The sequence below is a fragment of the Hipposideros armiger genome, unplaced genomic scaffold, assembly GCF_001890085.2.
Source record: "Hipposideros armiger isolate ML-2016 unplaced genomic scaffold, ASM189008v1 scaffold_798, whole genome shotgun sequence".
In the NCBI taxonomy this organism is placed as follows: domain Eukaryota; kingdom Metazoa; phylum Chordata; class Mammalia; order Chiroptera; family Hipposideridae; genus Hipposideros; species Hipposideros armiger.
Window position 1 is genome coordinate 98,990 of NW_017732148.1, and position 22,446 is coordinate 121,435.

A 22,446-nucleotide genomic window follows, 5' to 3' on the forward strand; every position below is an offset into this window, starting at 1 on the left:
AGGGCACGCACTAGGCGGGATGCACCAGGTCCACTCACAAGCCAGCCCCAGACGCACACAAGCACCAGGAGCAGGAGGAAAACCGGCGCCCGGGGACTGCGCCTAAGAGCCTGTTGCTTGTGGGCCAGACAAGGAAGCAAATACGGCTCAGACGGAGAGGGCTGGCGGTGCAGGAAGGCTAGAATTCCACCCGGGCGGCGAGCTCGCGGACCCTTTCCACTGTTGTTGGGCCGGGATTAACCCTCGGCATTCCAGCCCCTTTAGCCCTTGGCCTTCCCACTCAGACTAGCCCCACTTTTCAGACCCTGGGTGACTCCATTCCTTTTATAAACCAGAGGGTAATGAGAGCGGCTATTCAAGGATGCAGGAGCCAGAGTATCCCTTCCTCTCTCGCCAAGACTTGAGAGAGTCAGAAAGGCATTCAGGGAGGACTGGATAAGCCGAAGCCGAGGGGCGGAGCGACAACCCGGTAAGGAGGAGACTGATAGATGACAACTGTCCCCCCGCCGGGATGGTACGGTCCGAAGAGGGGCGGGGCGGAGGAGGTCTCTACGGTCTCTCCCTGCCCCTCTCCCGCCTGGCTCGCAGCGCTGCCGCGGGAGCGTATGAGCGCGCGCCCCGGCGACCCCTCCCCTGGCGCTAGCGCCCGAGCTCCGCCCCTTGCCCGGCCGCCCCCTCCGCGGCTGCAGGGAGAGCTCATCCAGCTCTGCGGACGCCGCCACCTTCGTCGCCTCTTGTCCCTGCTGCAGGCGTGCGGGGCCGCGCCCCGCGGCTGCCCTGCCCTGGGTGGGCGGCGGAGCCCGAGCGGCTGCTGAGCGATCGCTCGGCACAGCCAGATCTTCCGCCTGCGCGGCGCAGTGACAGGTGCAGAGTCTGGGCTGAAGACCCACCTGCGGCCGTTTCCACGATGCCCACCATGCGGAGGACTGTGTCGGAGATCCGCTCCCGCGCTGAGGGTGAGTGGCCGCCGCAGCGCGGGACTGTGCGCTGTGCGCACGGTGGGAGGCTTCGGGCTAGCCTGGGAGGTGTGTGTGTGTGTGTGTGTCGGGGAAGAGATGCCTGTTCCACCTCTTCCCCCAGGCAAATCTGGCTGTTGCCCCTGGCAGACCCCTCTTCCTGTGGCGCCTCCAGTGCACTTGCAGACCCCTTCCCAGCTCCAGAGCCGCCAAGGCTTGCTTTGCACTGCTGCGTGATCATTGGGTCCAGTCGCCGAGCGCTCGCGCCCAACCCACCTCCCTTCCCACTGGCTCATAAGCCACCCTGCCTCCACTTGACTTCCCCCGCCCTAGTGAACAGATTCCCAACCCTCAGCCCCCACCGCCCACCTTTTGCACACTACTGCTCCCGGAGAAGCGAGTTTGCCTTTCCCAGGCTGCAGGATCCTTTGATCTACAGCCCCTTGCCTCTCAGAGCGCGAGGAGCCTTAATTGGGGTCGGGTGCTCAGCGGGTACTGTGCGTTAAGGTCTCTGCAGTTCTGCCTCCTGCAGCGGAGTCTCACCCAGCTACCGTCTGAAGTTTCGTTTTTGTTTTTTGCTTTTGCCTGAAGCCCGCACTGTGGCTAGCTGAGCTGACTTTTTAGCAAGGTGGAAGCTCTTTCCTTTGCTTCAAGCCAGGGCCAGCTGTTGAATGGCTACACTTGTCAGCAATGAGCAACAGATGCCCAGGGCAAGTAAGCTTTCGGAGGGCCGAGACTCTCTCCTCTTCCTAGGGAGCCCTCAGCATCCTGCCTAGCATGTGGCAGTCACTCGGTAAATCATCTTCCATTTTGCTCAGGGCAAAGCCAAGATTGTACATACCTCGAGTTTTGTTTTTCTCTCCCACAAACCCATTTTTGAACCTTGCAAAGGGTTCAAGTAACATGCTTTTGAGAGCTAGTCTATCTTGCGGTAATCACTGATTTCTACTCTTCTCCACACCTCGCCATTTAATATGAGGCAGGTGGTAAAGTGGTTTTAGGAAAGAAAAAAAAAGTTAGGAAATTGGATTCCAGGGGCTTGAGACAGGCCATTGTATTATTTTTCCTCCCCAGAGCCCCATGTGAAGAATGGGGGCCCTGGGCTCCAATATCTGTGATGTTTCTGATGACAGTGCTTGAGAAATAGTAAATGAAACTCCTCTGGGGAGAAGACCAAGAGTCAAAACTGACTTGTGTCCTACATAGGAATTTAGTACATATTTACTGGTATTTGTGATATAAGGAAAAAATATATAGGACATCACAGTTTTAGATGCACAGCTGTTATAAAAATGTGCATAGTAAAAGTGTATTTTTTCATACTTCTGAGTGAAACGAATGAATTTTCCTAATCACCATTTGAGTGAGCTATACAGGTAATGAAAATAGTCATAGTTAGGAATGTTCTTTCAAATAATAACAACTGATGAATCACATATTGTAGGAAATAGGGAAGAGAAAAAAGACCAGAAAACAAGGCAAAACTTGTGGCACATGAGAGTATTTTATCCCTGTTGAAAAGCTACAGTATTGTTTTTATAATACTGGCAATGTGTATTTTTCAAAGCATTTCACATAGGTTACCTTATGGAATATTACAACACTCCTGGAGGTTGGTGAAGGTGGGGCCATCTGATAGTTGAGGAAACTGTGGCCCAAGTGGTTTCGGTTCTTGGCCAAGGTCGAGTAGCTAGTGCAGTGATATATTTGGATTAAGAGCTCTGGGAAAACAAGATCTGTTTCTTATTTAATCTTTGTGTTCCCTGTGCATCCAGCACATTTCAGGGGCATAGTGGCACTTGTTAAATGACCCTTCCCTCCCATATTGGTTGGTTTCTGTTTATTATGTGTTCAGCATTATGGTGAGGACAACATAAATAATGACTGTGTGGGCTGGCACTATGGCTCATTGCCTGCTCTGCCCACACTTTTCTTTCCTAAGGAATAGTCTCCTTGGACAGCTCCCGCTGCCTAAAGGGCCTTGTTCTGAACTGCAACCCCTTTGGCCTCAGCTATTCGGACCAGGGTAGGCTCCTGACGCAAGGGCAGACAATCTGTGGGTGACTAGGACACTTGTAACCTTGTGGGTTGGCTCAAAAAGATTCTCTGTTGGTGATCATCTCTCTTATGGGATAAGTTAAGCTTGGAGAGTTAGAGTGAAAATTGAAGTAGAAAGAGACACAGGTGAACAGGCTGGTAGGGGAGAGAATGGCTGGCTGTCGTAGGTCATGCAAATACTGCTGATAGAAGGAAGCAGAAGCTCTGAGTGAACAGAAAGATAGGAGAGAGAATGGATTAGATGGAGAGACTGGGCAGAGAGAGACAGATGCTGAAGCACCTCCCTCCCTCCCTGAGCTTTCTAGTTCCATTTCCCAAATAGAGTTGAAATAGGCCCCTTTTTCCCCTTGAAGTGACTTGAATGGGTTTCTGTTTCCTGATCCAGATTGGCCAGATAGATGCATGACTCTCCTAAGTGCAAGTTATTTACAACCAAACCGGGGAGAAAAGACTTACATGAAATAAGGAATGCATAGTCTACGAGGGGATATTATTAACTGAACATTGTGCTTGCTCTGCGTGATGTAGGTCCTGTAAAAGGTCAGGACATAAGAGCGTGAGGCCTGCCAAGAGAACACTTCATTGAGGAATAACTTGAGATGAGTGCTCACACGGTGCTTCTCACACTTTAAGGTGCACACGAATCACTTGGGGGTCTTGTTAGATGCAGATTCTAAATCAGTGAGTCTGCAGTGGGACTGGAATTGCTGCATTTCCCCAAGCTCACGGGTAATGCTGATGCTGGCCTGTGGGCCACAGTTTGAGTAGCAAGGCTCTAAAGGATATTTTTTTCAGTAGCTGGGATGGTGTTGAAAGTAGAGAGTAACCAATTGAAAAAAGGGTCAAAATGAACATGGCTTATTTGAGAGTTCTTAAGGAAATTGGCCAGGAACAGAGGGAAATTTGGAAGGAGTAGGATGTTGGATAGGTGAGGTACTGCAAAGCTACAGAGTATTTTGAATGCCTGAATGAGTCATTTGGATATAAAATCCAGTCTTTGAGGAAGATCTTATAGTTTGTCTAATTCAATTTCTCATTCAAGCATAACAGGGCCAGTTAGGAGCCAAATCAATGTAGGAGAGTGACATCCCCAAAGATGTGTTTTAAAGAGATTAGTTTGGAAGTATGTTGGATGGCTTGAAGAGTATGACACTGTAGATAAACTCTATTGTGTAAAAAAAAAAAAATTTCTAAAAATGATAAAGGCCAGGATTAGTATTAGAGTGGAGCAGTGTGAATGGGAAGGGAGGAAGCAGAAATATTTATGAGTAAATCATTAACTTGTTTAACAGATACCTATTGAACACCTACCAGTGAGCAGAATACAAAAAGCCCTGCCTTGGAGGTACTTTCATTCTAGTGAGGTGGAGAAAAAGCCAACACAGTAAATTAGCAAATTATAGAATTTGTTATGTAGTAAGTGTGATTGAAAAAATAAAGAGAATAAAGGTAAGATGCTTAAGGCTGATGGATGGATTACAATTTTAAGTAGGTTGGTTAGGCTAGCCTTCACTGAAAAGTTAGAGGAGGGACAGGAAGGGATCTGGGGAAGGGTGTTCCAGGCAGAAGGAACAGCCAGAGCGAAGACCCCAAGGCAAGAGATAGTCAGGAATGTTAAAGGAACTGTGATGGAGGAGAATAGCAGAAAATGAGATCACAAAGGTTACATCATAGGACATTGAAGTATAGTGAATAGAGGCAGGAGACAAACAGATTAAAATAATAGGAGATTCTCAAGCAGCAATTTCAAATTTTAATGTTTACAATATCTCAGGTATCTCATTAAAACTGCAGTTTCCTGGGCTGACCTATGAAGATTCCGTTCAGCAGATCATTTTTTGAGAAACTCTGCTTTATATTGGGTTGTTGGAAAAGTCATGATGCATTTTTGCAACAAAAAACATGGAAAAAATACGTCATGACTTTTCCGACAACCCAATAGCCTTGAAACTGATTGATTGGGAAAATGTATTAAAAGATAAGGAAATTGAGAAGCAGGGTCAACACAATAAGAGAAGATGTGAATTCAAATGTTGAGGTAATTATGGGACATCCAAATGGACATATTTTGAAGATACTTAGAAATTTGGAGGTTAGACGTGGTGAAAAAAATCAAACAGGAATCTTGAGTTCAGAGATAGCAGCTGAAACCCTGGTAGTAGATAAATTTGCCAGAAACCAAGAGTAGATGAAGCAGAAGGCTAAGAATTTTAGGTCTCTTCACTTCAACCCTAAAGCTAATGGGTCTCCGAATACAGCATGAGGAATGCTAGAAACATGACTGGAACAATAGTGGTTTTACCAAAGTAGTTTTTCATGTTCTTGTAAAACTAGTGAGGTAGTATGGGTCAGCTATGCCCACTCCATAAAGTCATAAAGGACATTGGCTCCTTAGGGCTTTCTGCTTCACCATCCTGAGTGTATCACTTCCTAAAGTCATAGTATGGTCGCTGGGGTTCCAGCCATTGTGTAGGAGTTCCAGGTAGGAAAAAATGAAACAGAGAGACCAAAGGGTTTTCCTGGAAGTACCACACAAAGACTAATGCTTATTTTGCATTGGCTCCCATATATAAAGGAAGCTGGGAAACAAATTGCGTTTTCTAGCCAGGCATATTACTCAGTGTTTATTACTATAGGAAAGAGGAAGAATGGTTATCCAGTAAGCAGCTAACAGGCACAGTCACCATCAGGTACTCAGATAATCAAAGGCTTTCTCTGGAATAAAATAAGTATTCTGTAGCTCATAGTTTATAAAATAATAAGCATTAAATTGTTCAAAACGAAGGAAATGCACCCCAAACACATAACTATTCAATGATTTGCATTTTCTTCTGCCGAATGTTATAATGCTAAAAGGTAAGACCTTCATTTGATTATGGAAAACATGTGCTAAGTGATAAATTTAGGAGTTGTTTTGGAGGTTGCTTTCCTAAACTGGTCTGTATAAATGGCAGCTTTAAACTGTTTGTAATTCAATAGAATACTATGTTTCATTTACTTAAACGGTAACAAAAGGATCATTAAAATATTTTCTGTAAGAATTGTTAAAGGGAAAACTTGAGGAGGCTACTTCGTTTATCCAGATAAAACTAAGATTCTTCGTTCATTTAACAAGCATGTATTATGCACCTGCTGTGTGCCAGCTAATGAGGTGGTGAGACAAAAAGTTGTGATTCAAGGAGATACCAGCGGAAAGATGGAGATGAGTTAAAGATTTATAACTGGTAAGGCCCTGTGAGAGAGAGGGTGTGTGAGTTCAGTGATATACTTCATGTAATCAACATTTGAGAATCCACAATACCACATGTCATTTTGCTTTGTGTAATTCTTGAGATTTAGGTGTGTGGGATAACTACAGTATTTTAGGTTTTCTAATCTATAGTGCATTATTCATTCTTTCATTATATGTCATTTCAAAAACAGTGAGAATTGAATCATGTGTTTACCTTACAGCCAGCCATAGGAAAGTTTGCATAGATCGGAGTGTACCTTTGAAGTCAGTGATGTTTGCTGCCTGGGTCTCTCTGTTCACGGAGTTTCATTATCACTCAGGCATCAGTTTCTTCACTCCTCACCGGAGCCCACATCTTTCAGCGCACTTTTCCTCTGGATAGTAAGGTCCCTACAGGCAGGGATTTTTGTCTGTGTTCTGTCTGTGTTCTTTCCTTATATGTTACTCCCACTGAGGACATTGTCTGGCACATAGTAGGAGCTCATATATTGTTTGAATGAACAAATGAATCTTATGACCTAGACAAGACCTAGAGACACGTTATAATCAGACCTACATGATACTCTCCTACTGGAACCTGAGATCCACAAAGGGAGCGATTTTTGTGTGACCTGTTCACTGCCATGTATGCTCTGCCCTCACAGCTTTGTCAGCCACACAGTTGTCTTCCGTGTTTCTCAGATAAATGGATAACGCCAAACTTTGTTTTTAATGGAAGGCCCTAACTTTGTCCTCTTGATTGTAGAAGAAACACCTACTCATTGGAAAAATTCACACTACAAAAAAGGTGTCAAGAAAGTAAAAATCACCCCAAACTGTGCCATCCAAATATAACCATTGTTAACATTTTAATCTATGTCCTTTCCAGCTATTTTCTAGGAGAGAAGTATATTTATTTGTTGAGAAAGATGAGATGATACTCTACATTATTTTAATCTTTTTTCCACTCTTAGTATTTCATGGACATCCTTGCCTATCAAATAGAGATTTTTATGTAAACTCCATGAAAAGGATAGGATTTTTAAGTATACTTTTGTAGTTTTATTGAGAAAATCGACACATATAATGTAGTAGTTTCAGGTGTAAAACATAAAGTTTTGCTAAATGCGTATTTGCAAAATGATCACCACAATAAGTTTAGTTAATATCCATCACGTCACATAGTTACAAAATGTTTTTCCTTGTGATGAGAACTTTGAAAATCTACTCTCCTAGTGCCTTTCAAATATACAGTACAGTATTGTTAACTACAGTACATCTGTAGAGTACATCCCACAGCTTACTTATAGCTGGAAGTTTGTACCGTTTGACTACCATCACCCACAGGAAGGGATTTTGTCTACTGTCAGCACCTAGAGCAGCACCTCATACTTGGTAGGGCTTCAGTGATTATTTGCTGAGTGCATAGATCATTAATTTAATGGCAGCTTCGCATTTTGATGTTCATGTATAATAATTTACTACGGAATCCTCTATAGGTGGACATACAGTTCATTTCAGTTTTATTTTTTAAACAAACCACTTTTGAATGAGCATCTTTCTTTATACATCTTTGTATACTTTTCTGATTATTTCTTTGTAAAAAGCCCCAGGAAAGGGGGTTGCTGGGTCAAAAATATGTACCCTTTTGATGACTGTTGATACATATTTTAAAATTGCTAGAAAGATAGTACCAGTTTATACACACAATGAAAGTGAACAAGAGTGCCTATTTCTCTACCCCCTCCAGCATGGGATAGCCTTCCCTTTTATCCTTAGGACTACACAGTGCCAAAAGTTAACGTTTAAATTGATTTTGCTTTGCTTATTAGGTTGAATACATTTTAGTAAATATAGTGATTACTTTTTTCTGAATTGTTTATTCATGTCACTTTATGAAGTTTGTTTTAAATGTTAAGAGCTTCTCATGATGAAGATAGTAACTCTTTTCTCTGTTCACAGTTCCATCTTTTAACTTTTCTATAGTGTTTGCACATGTATGTAAATTAATTTTGTGGACTATAATCTTTTGGTGTTTTCCCTTAAAATTGCTGCTTTAATATATTTCTCATTTCAAGTAAGTGATCATATTTCACTTCTGTTTTCCATCTAGTTCTTTCAGAGTTCCGTTTTAAATAGTTACATAGGCAATTTCTGTGTGATTTAGTTTGTTGTGAGATATGAGGTAGGAATCCGATTTTACTTTTTCTCACATTATTATCCACTTGACATGATAATCATATCTTTAATAATCCATCCTTCCCATACTGATTTGAGATGCTTCTTTTATATACTAAATTTACATATGTAATTAATCATTTCTGGATTTCATTTCTCTTTCCCCCTCTTCTCCTCCCCTCTCATTTTGGTCTGTCTCTTTTGGCCCCTAGTATCTAATTCCTTTATTGCAGTTAATAAAAAATATCCTAATAGTGGTCCTAGTCTTACTGCTCTTGTCTTTAATTTTTTTCTGGCTATTTTCATGTTTATTTTTTCACTTGAACCAGTGAGTGGATCGAGTCAGGTTAAAAAATGTGTTGGGATATTTTTGGGGGTTTAAAATTTCAGTCTATAAATGCATATTGAAAGAATTGACATGTTTCATCTATTGAATCATTTAAGCTTAGTTTTTCCTCTCCATTTATTGGTATTTCTTTCATGTGCTGGGGAGAGGTTTAAAAAATAAACCCTGGTCATTTTAATGATTTGTTCCTAGATGATTTATATTTTATGAAGATATCGTGCATGTAATCCTTTGTAAAGTCAGATGTTCTTGTTTGTGACTGCTAGCACATGTACGGTTGATTTTGAAACTGACCATCAGTCCGAATTCTTTCATTTTAAATAGTTTTTCAGTTAATTTTCATCACCATAGATTTAAATATTATATATCATAAGGCAAAGTATTTTTAAGGAAGATTTTCAGTAAGTCAGACTTGACCCTGTATATTTTATAGTTATACTATTTTTTTCAGCAAGATGGGTTCACTTTTATCTGCTGAAATATTGTGGACTCTCGTTCCAATTTACCACTTTTAAGGTTTCACATAGTAGCCCTTACAGAATAGCTAAGATATTGTTCATTTTTATGCTAGGGCTAGAAGTCAGAATTTAGACCTGGGATTTAATTAATGGTTTCTTTCATGCAATCCACTTATAACACACTGACACACATATCTTTTATCAGCATTAAGAGAAATAACATGTGAGCCACAAATGTTAGACACATATATGTAGTTTTAAATAGTAGCCAGATTTTAAAAAATAAAAAGAAGCAGGTAATATTAATTTTAATAATATTTAACCCAACATATATCCAAAATAGCTCTATTTCATCATGCTATTGATATAAAAATTAATAATGAGAGAGTTTGCACTCGTGTTCTGTACTGATTTTTCTAAATCTGCTATATATTTTATATTTAACAGTACATCTCAATTTGGACCAGTCCCATTTCATGTGCACAGTTGCCACATGTGACTAGCGGCTGCCATTCTGGACAGCACAGCTGTGGATTGTGCCTCTAGCCTGGGTTACATGTTAGGATTTACTAGAGTTTTTCAGAATCTAAAAATTTATAGTGGAAATCATGGCTTATTATAATACAGCTATGGATATACTTTCTTAAGTAGAAATGTAAGTTGTCATTTTTCTTCCTTACAACAGAAGGCAATTACAAATGTCCTCATAAAACCTCACACATTATGTTAGTGCTTAGATAATACTGCTTTTGTTAAGGCCCTTGTGGCAATTTAGATGTTTTATGTAAGTACATCATGGAATCTTTCGAAGCCTGTTGTTTTTGTTCCCATTCTTTAAAAAAGTTCCCCTTTTACAGATTTGATAAGCAAAAACCATTCTGCCCTACTTCCTATGACTTTTATTTAAATGTTACTATGAACCTGTATACATAGTAACTTCGAGCAGTATGCTTTTATATACAATGTTGCCATCACTGTGATCTATGGGGACTATAGAATTTGGCTCCGTGGGTTATTTACACAGCTAACTGACCGGGCAAAGGGAAGTATCTGTTTTGAATTGAGCCTCTGTTCATTATTTTGTGTGAGCCACCCTTGAAGATGACTGAACTCTATCCATCTGGGGCTGTCCTTAATGGGATAGGGTTAGTCAGGTGACAGTTTAAGCAGAGACTGTTACTAAGAAGGCCCAAGCCAACCTAGGCTCTGGACCAAGAAACCACTTTAGTGGGCCAGACCTATTTAGAATACAAGATTGGCTTTCATGAATGAAGCAAGCAAGCAAGCAAGCAAGCTGTGGTATGCATGGGTAAAGCAGAGTGGTGGGTTGTTCCGACACCAAGCTAGAACTGTTGAGCTTCTGTAATTGGCTTAGGTCCCTGTGACTAACTTTGTTCCTAATGTAAACCCAATTTGGTGTCAAAGACATCTTCCAGCGTCTGCAGCCATCTTTTCCCGTCCTCCCTCCCTCATCCCCTGTAGATTTGGCCCTGCCCCCAATCTTGAAAACCTTAGAGGTTGGAGACATGTTAAGGGTTTAGCACTCTCAGGATGTGTGACGAATCATCCGGTCCTCCTTTCTCTGACCCTGAGTGCCTGTCACAGCAGCTCAGAGAGCTCCAGGGTGGAGGGCCCTGCCTTGCTCTGGGAGAGGAGGCCCTGGTCCCTAACCCCGGCTCGGACTCGACGGCTCTGCACTTGTGAGCAGTTCCGATGCCAAGCCAGGCCTGCCGAGGGTTCTCAGTATCACTTGCTAGCACTTTCCGCACGGGTGCTCTTGGCCAGCTTGCCTGGACAAACGTGTTACCCCATGTGGGAGGTCTGTGGTTCTGAGTGAACCTGTTGTCCATGACCACATTTTCTGTACCCCTTGCTCTGCCCCTGTATCCTTATCGTAATGGCTGCGACTAGTCTACACTTTCCAGCCCACTTGCGATCTTTCTCAGTTTCCTTCCTCCCTCCCTCCCTCCCTTCCTCCCTTTCATCCTTCTCTTCACTCAGGCCATGTTCTATCTCTGACCAAACAAATTAACCCAAATTTGATGTGTGGCTCTGTACCTTAAGCTGAAGTTGGGTTCAGTCCACCATCAATGCCAGAATGGTTGTGATAAATGTTCTCAGGTGGACTGCGACTCAACTTTTGTAACTTTTTTTCCCATAGCCTTGAGTAATGGTTAGAGAAATGCTCTGAAGACAAATGACTCTGCTGTCTTTACTGCAGAGCGTGTCCAGTGTGGCCAGAGCAGTGGGAGGCTTGTGTAATGTGGATTGTTTACATAGCCATGCCCAACAAGCTGCACAGTGCATCAAATGGGGAGCTTCAAACAGTGCTGGTGCCTGGAGCCATTCCAGATCCATGGAGCCAAATCAGTCTGGTCCATTGGGCATACTGACCAAGCACTGACATTACCTCCCAGGTAATTCTAAGGTACAGCAGTGTTGAAAAGCACTGGCGTAGATCCTTGAATTTACAGTACTTGCTTGCAAAGGGGAGGAGAAGGAGATTGTATAAAGCCTAGTAGGTTGCCAACCAAGAAACCAAAAGCATATAGATATTTTTGGCAAATTTTTTCTCTATTGCCCAGGTACTTAATGGGTCTAACTATACTTCTCTCAATTTCCCTTCTCAGAAATGTTAAAGTTCATGTGCTGATAACTCAGTTATTAAGTTTGGAATACTTACTTTAAAATTTTGAATTAAACATTCAGTTCAGTGCAACCAAATGCAGAGTAAACACATTTAGTTTATTTTTAGCTGGTGTTATATCTACTCTGGGAGCTTGATGAATATGAGCCTTTCTGTAGTGTCATTGCTAGCTTTGTGCTAACCTACTTACTTTGAGTATGTTGTAGTAAATAATCTCTTTATTCATCTTATATTTGTAGTCCACATGTGTAGTCATTTGTACCTGGAAGAAATACCTCCTTAAGGACTGTAAAAGTCTCTGAAACTTCTGTGGCAACATTTATTTGAGTTACAATTATTTATGTATCCCACTATGATGTTAAATACATTGTTTCTGTGCGTTAACCTGTCTTGTACAGGGACTGAGATGAAGCTCATTTTGTAGACGCTTGATTTAACCAGTGTGGTTTCTCTGTGGCCTCAGGGATGGGTGCTGGGTGTCTGGCTTCAGGATGAGTTGATGATTATTTCAAACTCAGGGTTAGAAAGGAAGCACCACAGTGCCTTAGATGGTGTGCATTGTGTTCGACCATTGTATGATTTTTTTATTTTATAGTTCTCTTCTGTCCTTATTGTTTCTGCATTTAAACTTGGCTTTTTTTAGGTGATAATGAGACGTGCTCTAGAGTTGGAAATATTTTTAAAAAGCCAAAATTTGACATAGGAGGGGAGAGCAAGTTCTGAATTTTTGGCTCAATTTAACCCCCAGATGGCTACTTATTGTTTAAAGTTCAATGAAAAAATCATTAACACAAGTTGGCCTTTTGTTGATTTCCAAGTGATTATAGTTAACAAAGAAGAAAAAAGCTCTCTTAATTTCCCGAGGTACAAAGTTGAAGCTCCCTTGATCTTAAGGGACTTTCCCTTTGGGATTTATCCTTGTGGTTGGTGAACTGCTCTCCTGTGTTTTAATTTTAAATAAGTCTGACTACCAAGGTCTTTGGTCTGAATTGGTAGTTTACTTTATAAGATGTCAGATAGTTTTTCAGCTGGACTTGTCTGTTTTTCTTTTAAATTCCTTTGATGCAAACTAGAATCACCATTTTTACTGTTTATACTTCATATGTTTTTAGTCTATTAGGTACCAGTCTATTTGACATAGTAGCCATGTAGAAAGTAAAGTGCTTTTATTCGGTAACACAACAACAGAACTTAAGACTATAACATATGTAGTGCTCTCCCCACTCTCCTCAGCATCTTTAGCTAATGCCCTTATAAATAATTGACTTGAGAGAAAATGAAATGAGTCACCTTGGGCTCCCAGTAGGCCTGGAGTGATATCTGACGTCTGGCTCTTCCAAGCTGTGTGGCCTTGGGCAAGTCACATAACCTCTCTGAGACTCTTGTTTTCCTTTGGCAAAAATTGTAGTGATACCTACTGGTAAGTCATATGCCTGTTGGGTAAAAAGTAGACAAAGCATGGCTGCACATTGGAGTCTCCCAAGGAGCTTTCAGCACACCGATTCCTGGGTCCCACCCTCAGAGATTCTGATTTCATCTTGGGAATAAGAGTTGCAACAAGGAGAGATGATGCTGGCTTGGACTACTGAGTATCAGTGGTGGTGATGAGAAGTGATCTGGATGTAGTCTGAAGGTATATCTAATAGGTTTGTTGATGTGTAAGATGCAGAGCGTTAAAGAGAAAGAAGAGGTGAAGATGACTAAAGTTTGGGGCCCTCAGCCCCAAATCGTGGCACCATTACTCAGATAGAAAATACTGGGATGAAGAACTGAAAACCTCCTTGCATCTTAGAAAAGAGTGCGACGATCCACTTGTGCCAAAATAGGTATGTTTATGTGCATTTCTTTAGTTCATTTAGAAGGACTATGGCATTTATCCTAAAATCGGAATTTTCATCCTCTGCTTTCTCCATCTTCTTTTCTCTGTATATTCTTTAGAGCCTCAGTAAACATAATTATCAGTTTCTGACCTGTTCCCCATTGCAGTGGATTTTAGACATCTAGGAACTGTGTGGATTTAATCGGTTTGGGATTGATAATTCTATTGCCAGGACTTTTCGCTCCGTATCAGAGTTGATGAGGACAGTCTTCATGTCATCATCGTGCTCCTTTGGCTCTTGAGGTGCTCCACGCTGCAGGGATGTCTTCAGGGTGAGGAATTGCAGGAAAGCATTCTCTATAAAGTAGGTGCTATGTTACTTGAATCTGCTTCTGGTGAGCATTCGGGATGAGATTAAGCTGTTCAAATTTTGGAAGCTGAGCTTTTAGCATGCTGGATTGGTTTTAAAGTCTCCTGGAGTTTTCTTCCGCTCGCTCGTGTATAGGCCTGTTGCACTTTGCTTAACAATGGGCTCAGGTATCCAGCACATCCAAGGGGCTGATTTCATGATTCTAATTGGTTGATGGCAGCATATGGAAGCCAAAGTGTTGCATTAAGAGGCTCTTTCTGCACTGGGTAATTTTTATTTATGACATTAGAAGGTTCTTGAAATATCTGTTCAATCTATCCTCTCATTGTTCTTGTTCTGCCTGTGAATGGGGGAAAAGCTGATGGCAATCTCATGTATATATGTGTAGGTGTCATTGCTTTAATGTTACTGTGCTCTCACTGTGCTGGGTCTTTTAAGCTGCAGCCCACCGTCTGTCATTCACACACCCTGGTTTAATCTGCTGAGTGGAGGTTTGTCTTCTGTTTTAGCCACATCCTGACAAACTGAAGGATGCCAGCCATACCTTACTTGCTTTTGTACAAGTGACTCCTAGATCTTGGAGCCTGTCCTGTCCAGCCATCTTGATGGGTTCTTTAATACTTCCCATGGTGCTTATGGCAAACAAGCTACCCCACAGCCACACCCTACCTCAGGGTTATGTTGGGAGATGGTAGGGGTCTCCAGTGCGACTTTATGTATTTTCTATTTTTCTAGCCTTGTTTAGTGGACTTGTTAGATATTTTGCAGGCCAGATTACGACACTGCTTGTCATCAATAGGCAAATGAGAGTGTCACCCCTTTCCTTATCCAGGGGAGTGTCTGGTTCTATAGAGTAAAAAGCTGTTCTTGCTTGTAGGCAGTTTATGTTGCTGTGTGTGCTGCACTGACTTCCCTGAAGCCATAATTAGCAGGTAGGCTTTTGTTTCTTCACTGCGTTTGATGGTTAAGGCTTTGTTAAATAAAGGTGAATTCATTTTTCTCTCTTGCAAAGTCACAATGGTGATAAAAAGCAGGTGCCTGGCAACTGCACTGACTCATTCTGAGAATAATACAGCAACAAAATGATGTTATTTGGGTGTTTCAATTCTTTTAATTACGTGAGGACTGCTCTGTTGGGTCCAGTCAGGAATCCACCTGTTTTTATGTTATAACATGCATACATGGCTCCAAAAATGAAAGTTATGATAATTAGATAACTTTCATGGTTGTTTATTAGTATTCTTTCCAGTACATTTTAAGGGCTGACTCATTCAAAACTATAATTGAGTTATATCTTCCTATGAATGTAATGCTGTTGAAGTCAGTGGAGCCAACTGTCCTGCCCGCATTTTTATCAACTAATTCAATCATGCTTTTTTCCATATACAAAGTGATTAAAACTTACTTGTGCCTTTGCACTATTAGTGATTCTCTGGTGATCTCTTACTTGCCTTTATAAAAAAACCTTTTTACAACAATAGCATCATAGAATTCTAGAGCTGGAGGGAACTTAGAGATCATATAGTATTTAAAACACAGTCCCTGACACAGCCTGCTTGCAATTGGTTACCCAACTGCTGCTGAGTACCTGTCAGTGTCGAGAATCACACCCCCATGTAAAGCCGCTCGTGTCATGTCCAGGCAGTTCTAATTCTTAGCAAGCTCTGTCTTGCTGAGAAAGCAATAAAACCATTTTTTTTTTAAAGATTTTTATTGGGTAATTGGGGGGATGGGAACAGTGCTGGGGAATTGGGGGAAGGGGAACAGACAAGTTGCTGTCGTTTTGTTCTTCAATCTAGTTGTGGAGGACGCTGCTTCACTGGCCCAAGTTGGCACCATCATTGCGCTCTTCCCTGGCAAGGCAGATCAGTCACCGGCTTCCGGATGGCCGCTCACTGCGGCTGCTGGCCGCTCACGCTGGCTGCTGGCTACATACGGTAGCCCATGGCAACCCACTGCAGCAGGGGCTGCAGCCTATGCCGTCGCCAGCAACTCACGGCTGGCCCAGATCCAGGTTGAGCTGTTGTTCAGCATCTTAGCTGTAGAGGGCAGTGTCACTGGCCCTCATATGTGGGATCCGAACCGGGGCCCTCTGGCATCCCAAGCGAGTTCTTAACCATCGCGCCACTCGGCCGGCCCAAAACCATTTATTTTATACACCTCTTGCTAGGCCAAATCCACCATATTGTATTTGTGCATTTGGTCTCTTTTTAAGGCCTTAGCCTTGGACCTTCAGATTTTTCAATCTCTTAAAATCTTCCTGAATTCTGATTCTTTCATGTCATCTGTGCATTTATGAATTGGGCCATGTGTGTCCTTATCCTGTCATTAGAACCCAGGCAGGGCTCATGAAGTTGTGCATGTGACTACCCAGGGGGACCCTCTTGGATCACAGTAGGGCCTCATGGGACTCGGTCTTTGGGGTTCCTCACTCTGCTTAGTACTGCCTTGTTTACTCCCTACCCCATACCTTCAGCACGTATGTAGCTACAGGGTGTCATAACTTCCCTCCAGCCCAGCTCTCCAGAACAGTCCCTGCTCAGTGCCAAGTCTGCCTGCCTCTATCTGTGGATCACAAGTTCGTGTTCCCAGAAGGAGATCTGATTGGCCCTGCTGGTCAGGTGCCCCCTGTTGACTCCAACTTCCAGAGCCAGGAAACCAGGTCAGGAGAGGGGTGGAAGGGTAAGAGCCAAGTGTCCCCAGGGTGGGCTCCCTCAGAAGGACTTGCAGGCAGGGGGAGAACCAAAGGACAGCGCCAGTTTGAGCCCCTCTGTGGATGTTTGTCATCTAGTTGTGACTCCACATTGGTACATAATCTCAGTTCTATAAGAACAGGGCCTAGCTGAAAGTCTTGTTGAAATCCCAAACGGCCAATAACTTTGCTGTTCTGACTTAGAGAATGGAAAGGACCTTTTTTAAAGGGGGAAATTTCCTTTTAATCTCTGACTATACATCCTGTGTGTGAAACACACCACTTCAAAGCAATGGAGTCCTACTCAATTGTAACTGAATTTTTAATACGAAAGGGAAATGCTCCTTTTAACTTCTGAATTATTTTCAAACATTTTGCATACATCCTTTAGAAGCATAGATCCCATTATGGAAGTCCGAACTGTGAAAGCACATCCATAGATCACCATTTTCGTAAACAGCAGTTTGTAACGCACACGATCCATTGTCTTTCTTTTTTAGAACACTGAGACCTTCGTTTCTGATCTTCAGGTTTTGGAGCCTCTCTCACTCACCGTGGCCCTTCTATGATTAGTGACAGTTCACTTAACCATTCTGCAGGTTCTCACACTTCTGTAGGTTTAAAAATTTTATATATGTGCCGTAAGATATGAATTCATTTAGACCAGGTAGTTACTGCCTTTTCTTTTTAAAAATAATCCCCTACCTTCTCTTTTGCTTTAGTTCCTCCAACTATTGTTTGTTCTAACCTTTTTAGTCTTATGATGATTTTCCTTGATAGAGAGTTCAGCGGGAGTTGAGAAGTTCTGCTTTTTATTTTATTGTCTGTTAACATTGCACCCTCTATTGCAGGCAGCAGACCTATTCCATAAATCCCTTGTATTCCAAATGGAAGGAAGAAAGCATTTGGGTAGTCTCTAACATGTTTAAAAACACTTTTCCTTCATTCTCAGATGACTGTGCATCTGTTATTATTCGCTGTTGAACACATGAGCCAATTTCCAACCTTTTCCTTGATCTTTTTTATCTTCTTGTGCTTGTTCAGTGACTTCCTGTGCAGCAACAGTCGTCTCTTTGAGAACACCTCCCTTTCCCACTTTGTCAGGGTCTTTCACAATTAGCATGTTGCTTTGGATGGCCTTCCACACTTCTGCCCTTCTTGGGTCTTGACAATAATTTGAAATGTGCCCTCCTGCAGTCTAGAACGCATGCCTGGCTTAGCCTGGCTGTTTCCCTCTTTGGCTGTCAAAAGCTCTTTGGTACAGTTATATTTTCTATGAGTGTTTTTACCACTTCATCTTTTTTTGTATTGATTAGAATCTGGTACATAGAAGCAATTCCTCATCTTGTTTCCTGAATGAATTTGATGCCAAGACAAGTTAACGATGCTTTTAGCTAATTGAGCCTTCTAAGAGATGCCTGGTATATGTCTGGGAGTTGGAACGCCTCATTGCTGGTGCAGTCTGTTTCTGTGCCAGTTTTTAAATCTATGTGGGGAAGATACCATTCATTTCTTCTATTTGACCAAATGATCTATGGGATATTCCCAAGGTGTTATCATTAAATTCCTTTCATCTTTCATTGTTCTTCTTCCTTTCCCTGTTAAGCTTGATTTGCATTAATAAATGTTTTCATTACTAATTTCAGCAACTCAACATGCCCAAGATGATGATTTTTCTGGGTTAATATCCAAGGCTGGCAGCCAAGGAAATTGAGTGCTTACTACATGTGAGGTGCAACGCTCTGCATGCCATAACTATCCATGTAATACAGCCTAAGGATAGCCATTTCTCTGAGTGTCAGGAATACTTTTTTTCTGTGTCTGCCACTTACAATTCGTAGCACTACTTTTGGAGCTTGCTGCAATTCAGATTGAGTTCAGGAAGTGTTAAGCCATTATTTTTTTCCTGTTTTAGACTAGAAACGCTGTTGATGTGTTTTCATGCTTGTTTATTTTTACATCAGTTCCCACAAAGACACTTAAAGGAGAATATAATTTATGCATGGTAATGACAAGACCTGATAGAAAAATATATTAGTGGGTATCAGGATAGGGATAAAATTATAAAGTTCTGGGAATTTTCATATGCCTGATATTAAAATAAACATTTTAGTAAACATTTATTGCAGGCAAGGGACTCCCTGAAGTGGTATGTTACTGACCCATATTATGGTAAAATACCGGGTAGATACTTACCTGTACGTTTATGCCTGCCCTGTCCTCAGAGTGCAAGTTAGGTACATCTGTAATGTCTATTGTTTTATTCTCAATTGTTGTATACCTAAGTATATAGGTCAAAAGATTAATATTGGTGTGGTCAAAAGACCACTATCTATTCAAAACTTTTGTAGGTGACTCTTCAAGGAAGAACGGTCAGGGAGGGTGCTTTGACATCGAAGTAGCATCTAACAAGGCCGTAAGGGTAGGAGAGGGTTGTGGTTGGAAAAAACTGTATTGAGGAACAATAGGGCCAACAGAGGAGACATAGAGGAAGAGGTCAGGTCAGGCTTAATTGTTGAATGAATGAATGCATCCATCAGTGTTAAAGCTTTAGATCCGGGCTGGACTTTATCGATTTCCAAATATTGTCCTGACACCGATACTCACTGGCTCGTTGATCATGAGCAGTTCTCCATATAAGAAGCATCATCTTCATCATTTTGAGAATAATTCGTTATTTTTTAAAAAATGAACCCTTTTGTAAGATGAAAAACAACCAATTTTTGAAGCAGGTAACCATGTTTTACATCGTCAGGGTAAGTGAGCATTCATTTGTTATAACTTAGTTTTTATAACTTAGATGCATCAGTGTTGCATGAACAAGTGGGTAAAGGAGAGGAAGCTAGAGATGTGGAAAGCTTTTTGGCTGTTTTGCAAGTTCCTTCGGATGTCAACCCATAGTTATCCCAGAACATACTGGACCCAGGGCTAGGCTGGGCAGCTGTTCACATCAGAGGAGAGCTGATCTAGCAAGTAGGCCCTGTTGGGGAAGATTCCAGGGAGCCTGGTGATTTGGGGGACAGGGTTCTAGGTCATCATTCCATGCAGAGCAGAAAAGCTAGCTAGTAATTGGGATACAGGGAACAGGGTTCAGCTTCTTGAAGAAGACTGGCCAAGTTCAGGTTCATTGTCAATGCCCAGCTACTTTAAACGGGCACTGGGACAGAAGTTGGCTTCCAGCAGAGAACTAAAATGCCTTCACTGAAATTCCATAATATGGAAGCCAAGCAGATGGCGTAGTTCCTAGAATCAAATGTAAAGCTTTACAGGAAGGTCAAGGATGATCCAGACATCTTGACTAATGGGCAGTGACTTCAGGATGCCACAGATTCAGTCTTATCTGTGCTCAACCTTTTCATATGTCCAGACTGCAAATTGACTGTGATTAGCTTAGCATAGGCCATGTGTCCACTTTTGAGTCAAAATGGGGAATGAATGTTATCTTGATGGACCATTCTCTCAAGACTGCCTACAGTTGGGAAAAGGGAGTTCTCCAAAGACAACCACAGGACCGCTTTCAGGAGAAGCAGACTCAGCTGGAAGGAATAGCAGATGTCCCCTGCTTAGAGCCTGGATCAATATTCTGTACAAGGAAGATATATTGATGTGTTGATGCAATTGAAAATGTCATTTCCCCTGTGGTTATCGCCATCATGGTCTAGAAATTTGAGACATGTTGCTGAATAGTTTCTATTTAATTTCCAGTGTTGGATTTCTTCAATGCCGTATTTGAAAATGTAGCGTTTAAGTCTCAACCTTTAAAGCACCCAGTTCATTGTGTGCAGAGTGATGGTTCCTTTCTTTTGTACCCTCTCTGAACAGCTGCTGTCCGGTTCACAATCGGATATTTTGAAATGACTGATCTGCTCCAGCAGTGCAGAACATGGGATTTCAAATCTCTTTTGTAGTTCTAGTAACTGTTTCTGTATTTCTAATTAAATTATACATATATCACTAAAAACACAATAAATAAAATACAAACATCAAAATTATTCAGCCAAAGATTTTGTTCCAGAAACTTGAGAGAAAAAAAAAAATTAGATGAGGACTTTTAATTTATTATGTTCTCCCAGAGAACAAAATAAAAACATATTTAACCTTTGAAACAGACCATGGATAATGCTCATAATTTCCTACTGACTAACACCTATCTTCAATCACCCCTAAGTTCTGCATTTGTGCCTTTGAAGTCTCTGGCTAGTTGTCCAGTTAATATTCTTTTATTAGATTCTATGACTGTTGCAAGCATGACTGTTTGTCTAATGACCTCATTCTAAGTCAAGAAATGTGAGCAATTAATATGGCCTCTTTAATCTCTAATATTGGAAGCCATTGAGCAAAAAGGATATATAATTGGATTCTCCTGAATATGTTTAGTAAGAGTTAATATAATAGATATTCTGACTCTAATTACAGCCTTACTTATAATTGTAATAAAGTTGAGTCTGCAAAAATGCAGTGGTTTTATAACCATATTACCAGGCAACAGAATGATTTTGTATCTTGTTGTCTTCTTCGTCCTATCTACCCACCCCTGCTTTTCTGCTGCATAACCCCTATACAGATGACAATTTGGGGGAGAACATGTGTTTATGTAATATTAATTTATGTAATTGTAAGTAAAATCCATTATTTTATTCTCTAGATTCACTAACTGGTCACAACTTTAATTAAATAGTATACAAATTTTGAAAAATTTTATGTTAATACTTTAATACTTACATTAGTGTTTCTAAGACTTGTTTTTCCCATCTCGAGTATTTTGAAGGGGAGATTAACTTTATAATCTCTGGGGAAAACAGAGCACAAGAACTGTTTGAGTGACAGGTATTGTGCTGCATTGCTAATACAATGTCGTTTAATCCTCACATTAACCCTCTTTTATGCATGAGGAAGCTGAGGCTCAGAACAGAAACTAGTTTTCCCAGTGTCATGCAGAAGTGCCACAGTCCAAGTCTCAGCACAGATCTGACTCAAAGCCTGTTTCTTTCCCCCACAGTCTGTCTTTTCTGATTTTAACAATAAAAATAGCTAGAATGTTTGTACATGAGGAGTAAGGCACTGCTTTACACATGCATTATCTCATTTAATCCCCCTTCAAAACCTGTGAAAGGAGGTAGGCTATTAGAGTTAAGTAACGTCTAAGGTTACCATAGCTCATAACTGATGGGGCTAAATTGTCCCTCTTACTCCACGGTCTGTGCTCCCAGCTCCGACGCTAATTCCATCCTTGATTACAGCCTGTGTTCTTAATAGTGTTGACAACCATGTTATAAAAAGAAAAAAGATGCATGATATCTAAAGATAGGATTGTTTGGCTGTAAAGAGAATTCTATAAATGGTTAATCATTTGTTGTATTTAAAACCCTAAGTTTCTTTTAAGGCTTGGGCTTTTGCTTAGACTAGGATCAGGGAGTGGGTACACGTGGTATCATACAATGGTGGAATGACGGGATACATGGAGAGGCTCTAAAGCTCAGACCCACTCCACCTCCAAAAAAGTATCATGTATCCATCCCCTTTTCACCTCTGTCACCACAGTCTCACCCAGGCCACATCATCTTTTACCTGGAGTATCGCAGTAGCCTCAAAAGGACCTGCCAGCCTCAAACTTCTCAGTGGATTCTTATCACATAAAGAATATAAATTCAAGTCTCATTGTTTCTCCCGGTCTGGCCCTACCTCTTCTGGTTTGATGCTCCACCCCCCCC

At 41.5% G+C, this 22,446-nt stretch overlaps 1 protein-coding gene across 1 annotated transcript in view; it reads left to right on the plus strand.

Annotated features, from left to right (window-relative positions):
* Window positions 1-810: 810 nt before the first annotated feature.
* ATP8A1 (ATPase phospholipid transporting 8A1) overlaps window positions 811-22,446 on the plus strand; it is a 211,590-nt gene continuing 189,954 nt past the window's right edge. Inside the window, exon 1 of the mRNA XM_019628491.1 lies at window positions 811-956. Coding sequence (XP_019484036.1) covers window positions 908-956 — 49 coding nt within the window. The 5' untranslated portion in view covers window positions 811-907. The remainder of the gene's footprint in view (window positions 957-22,446) is intronic.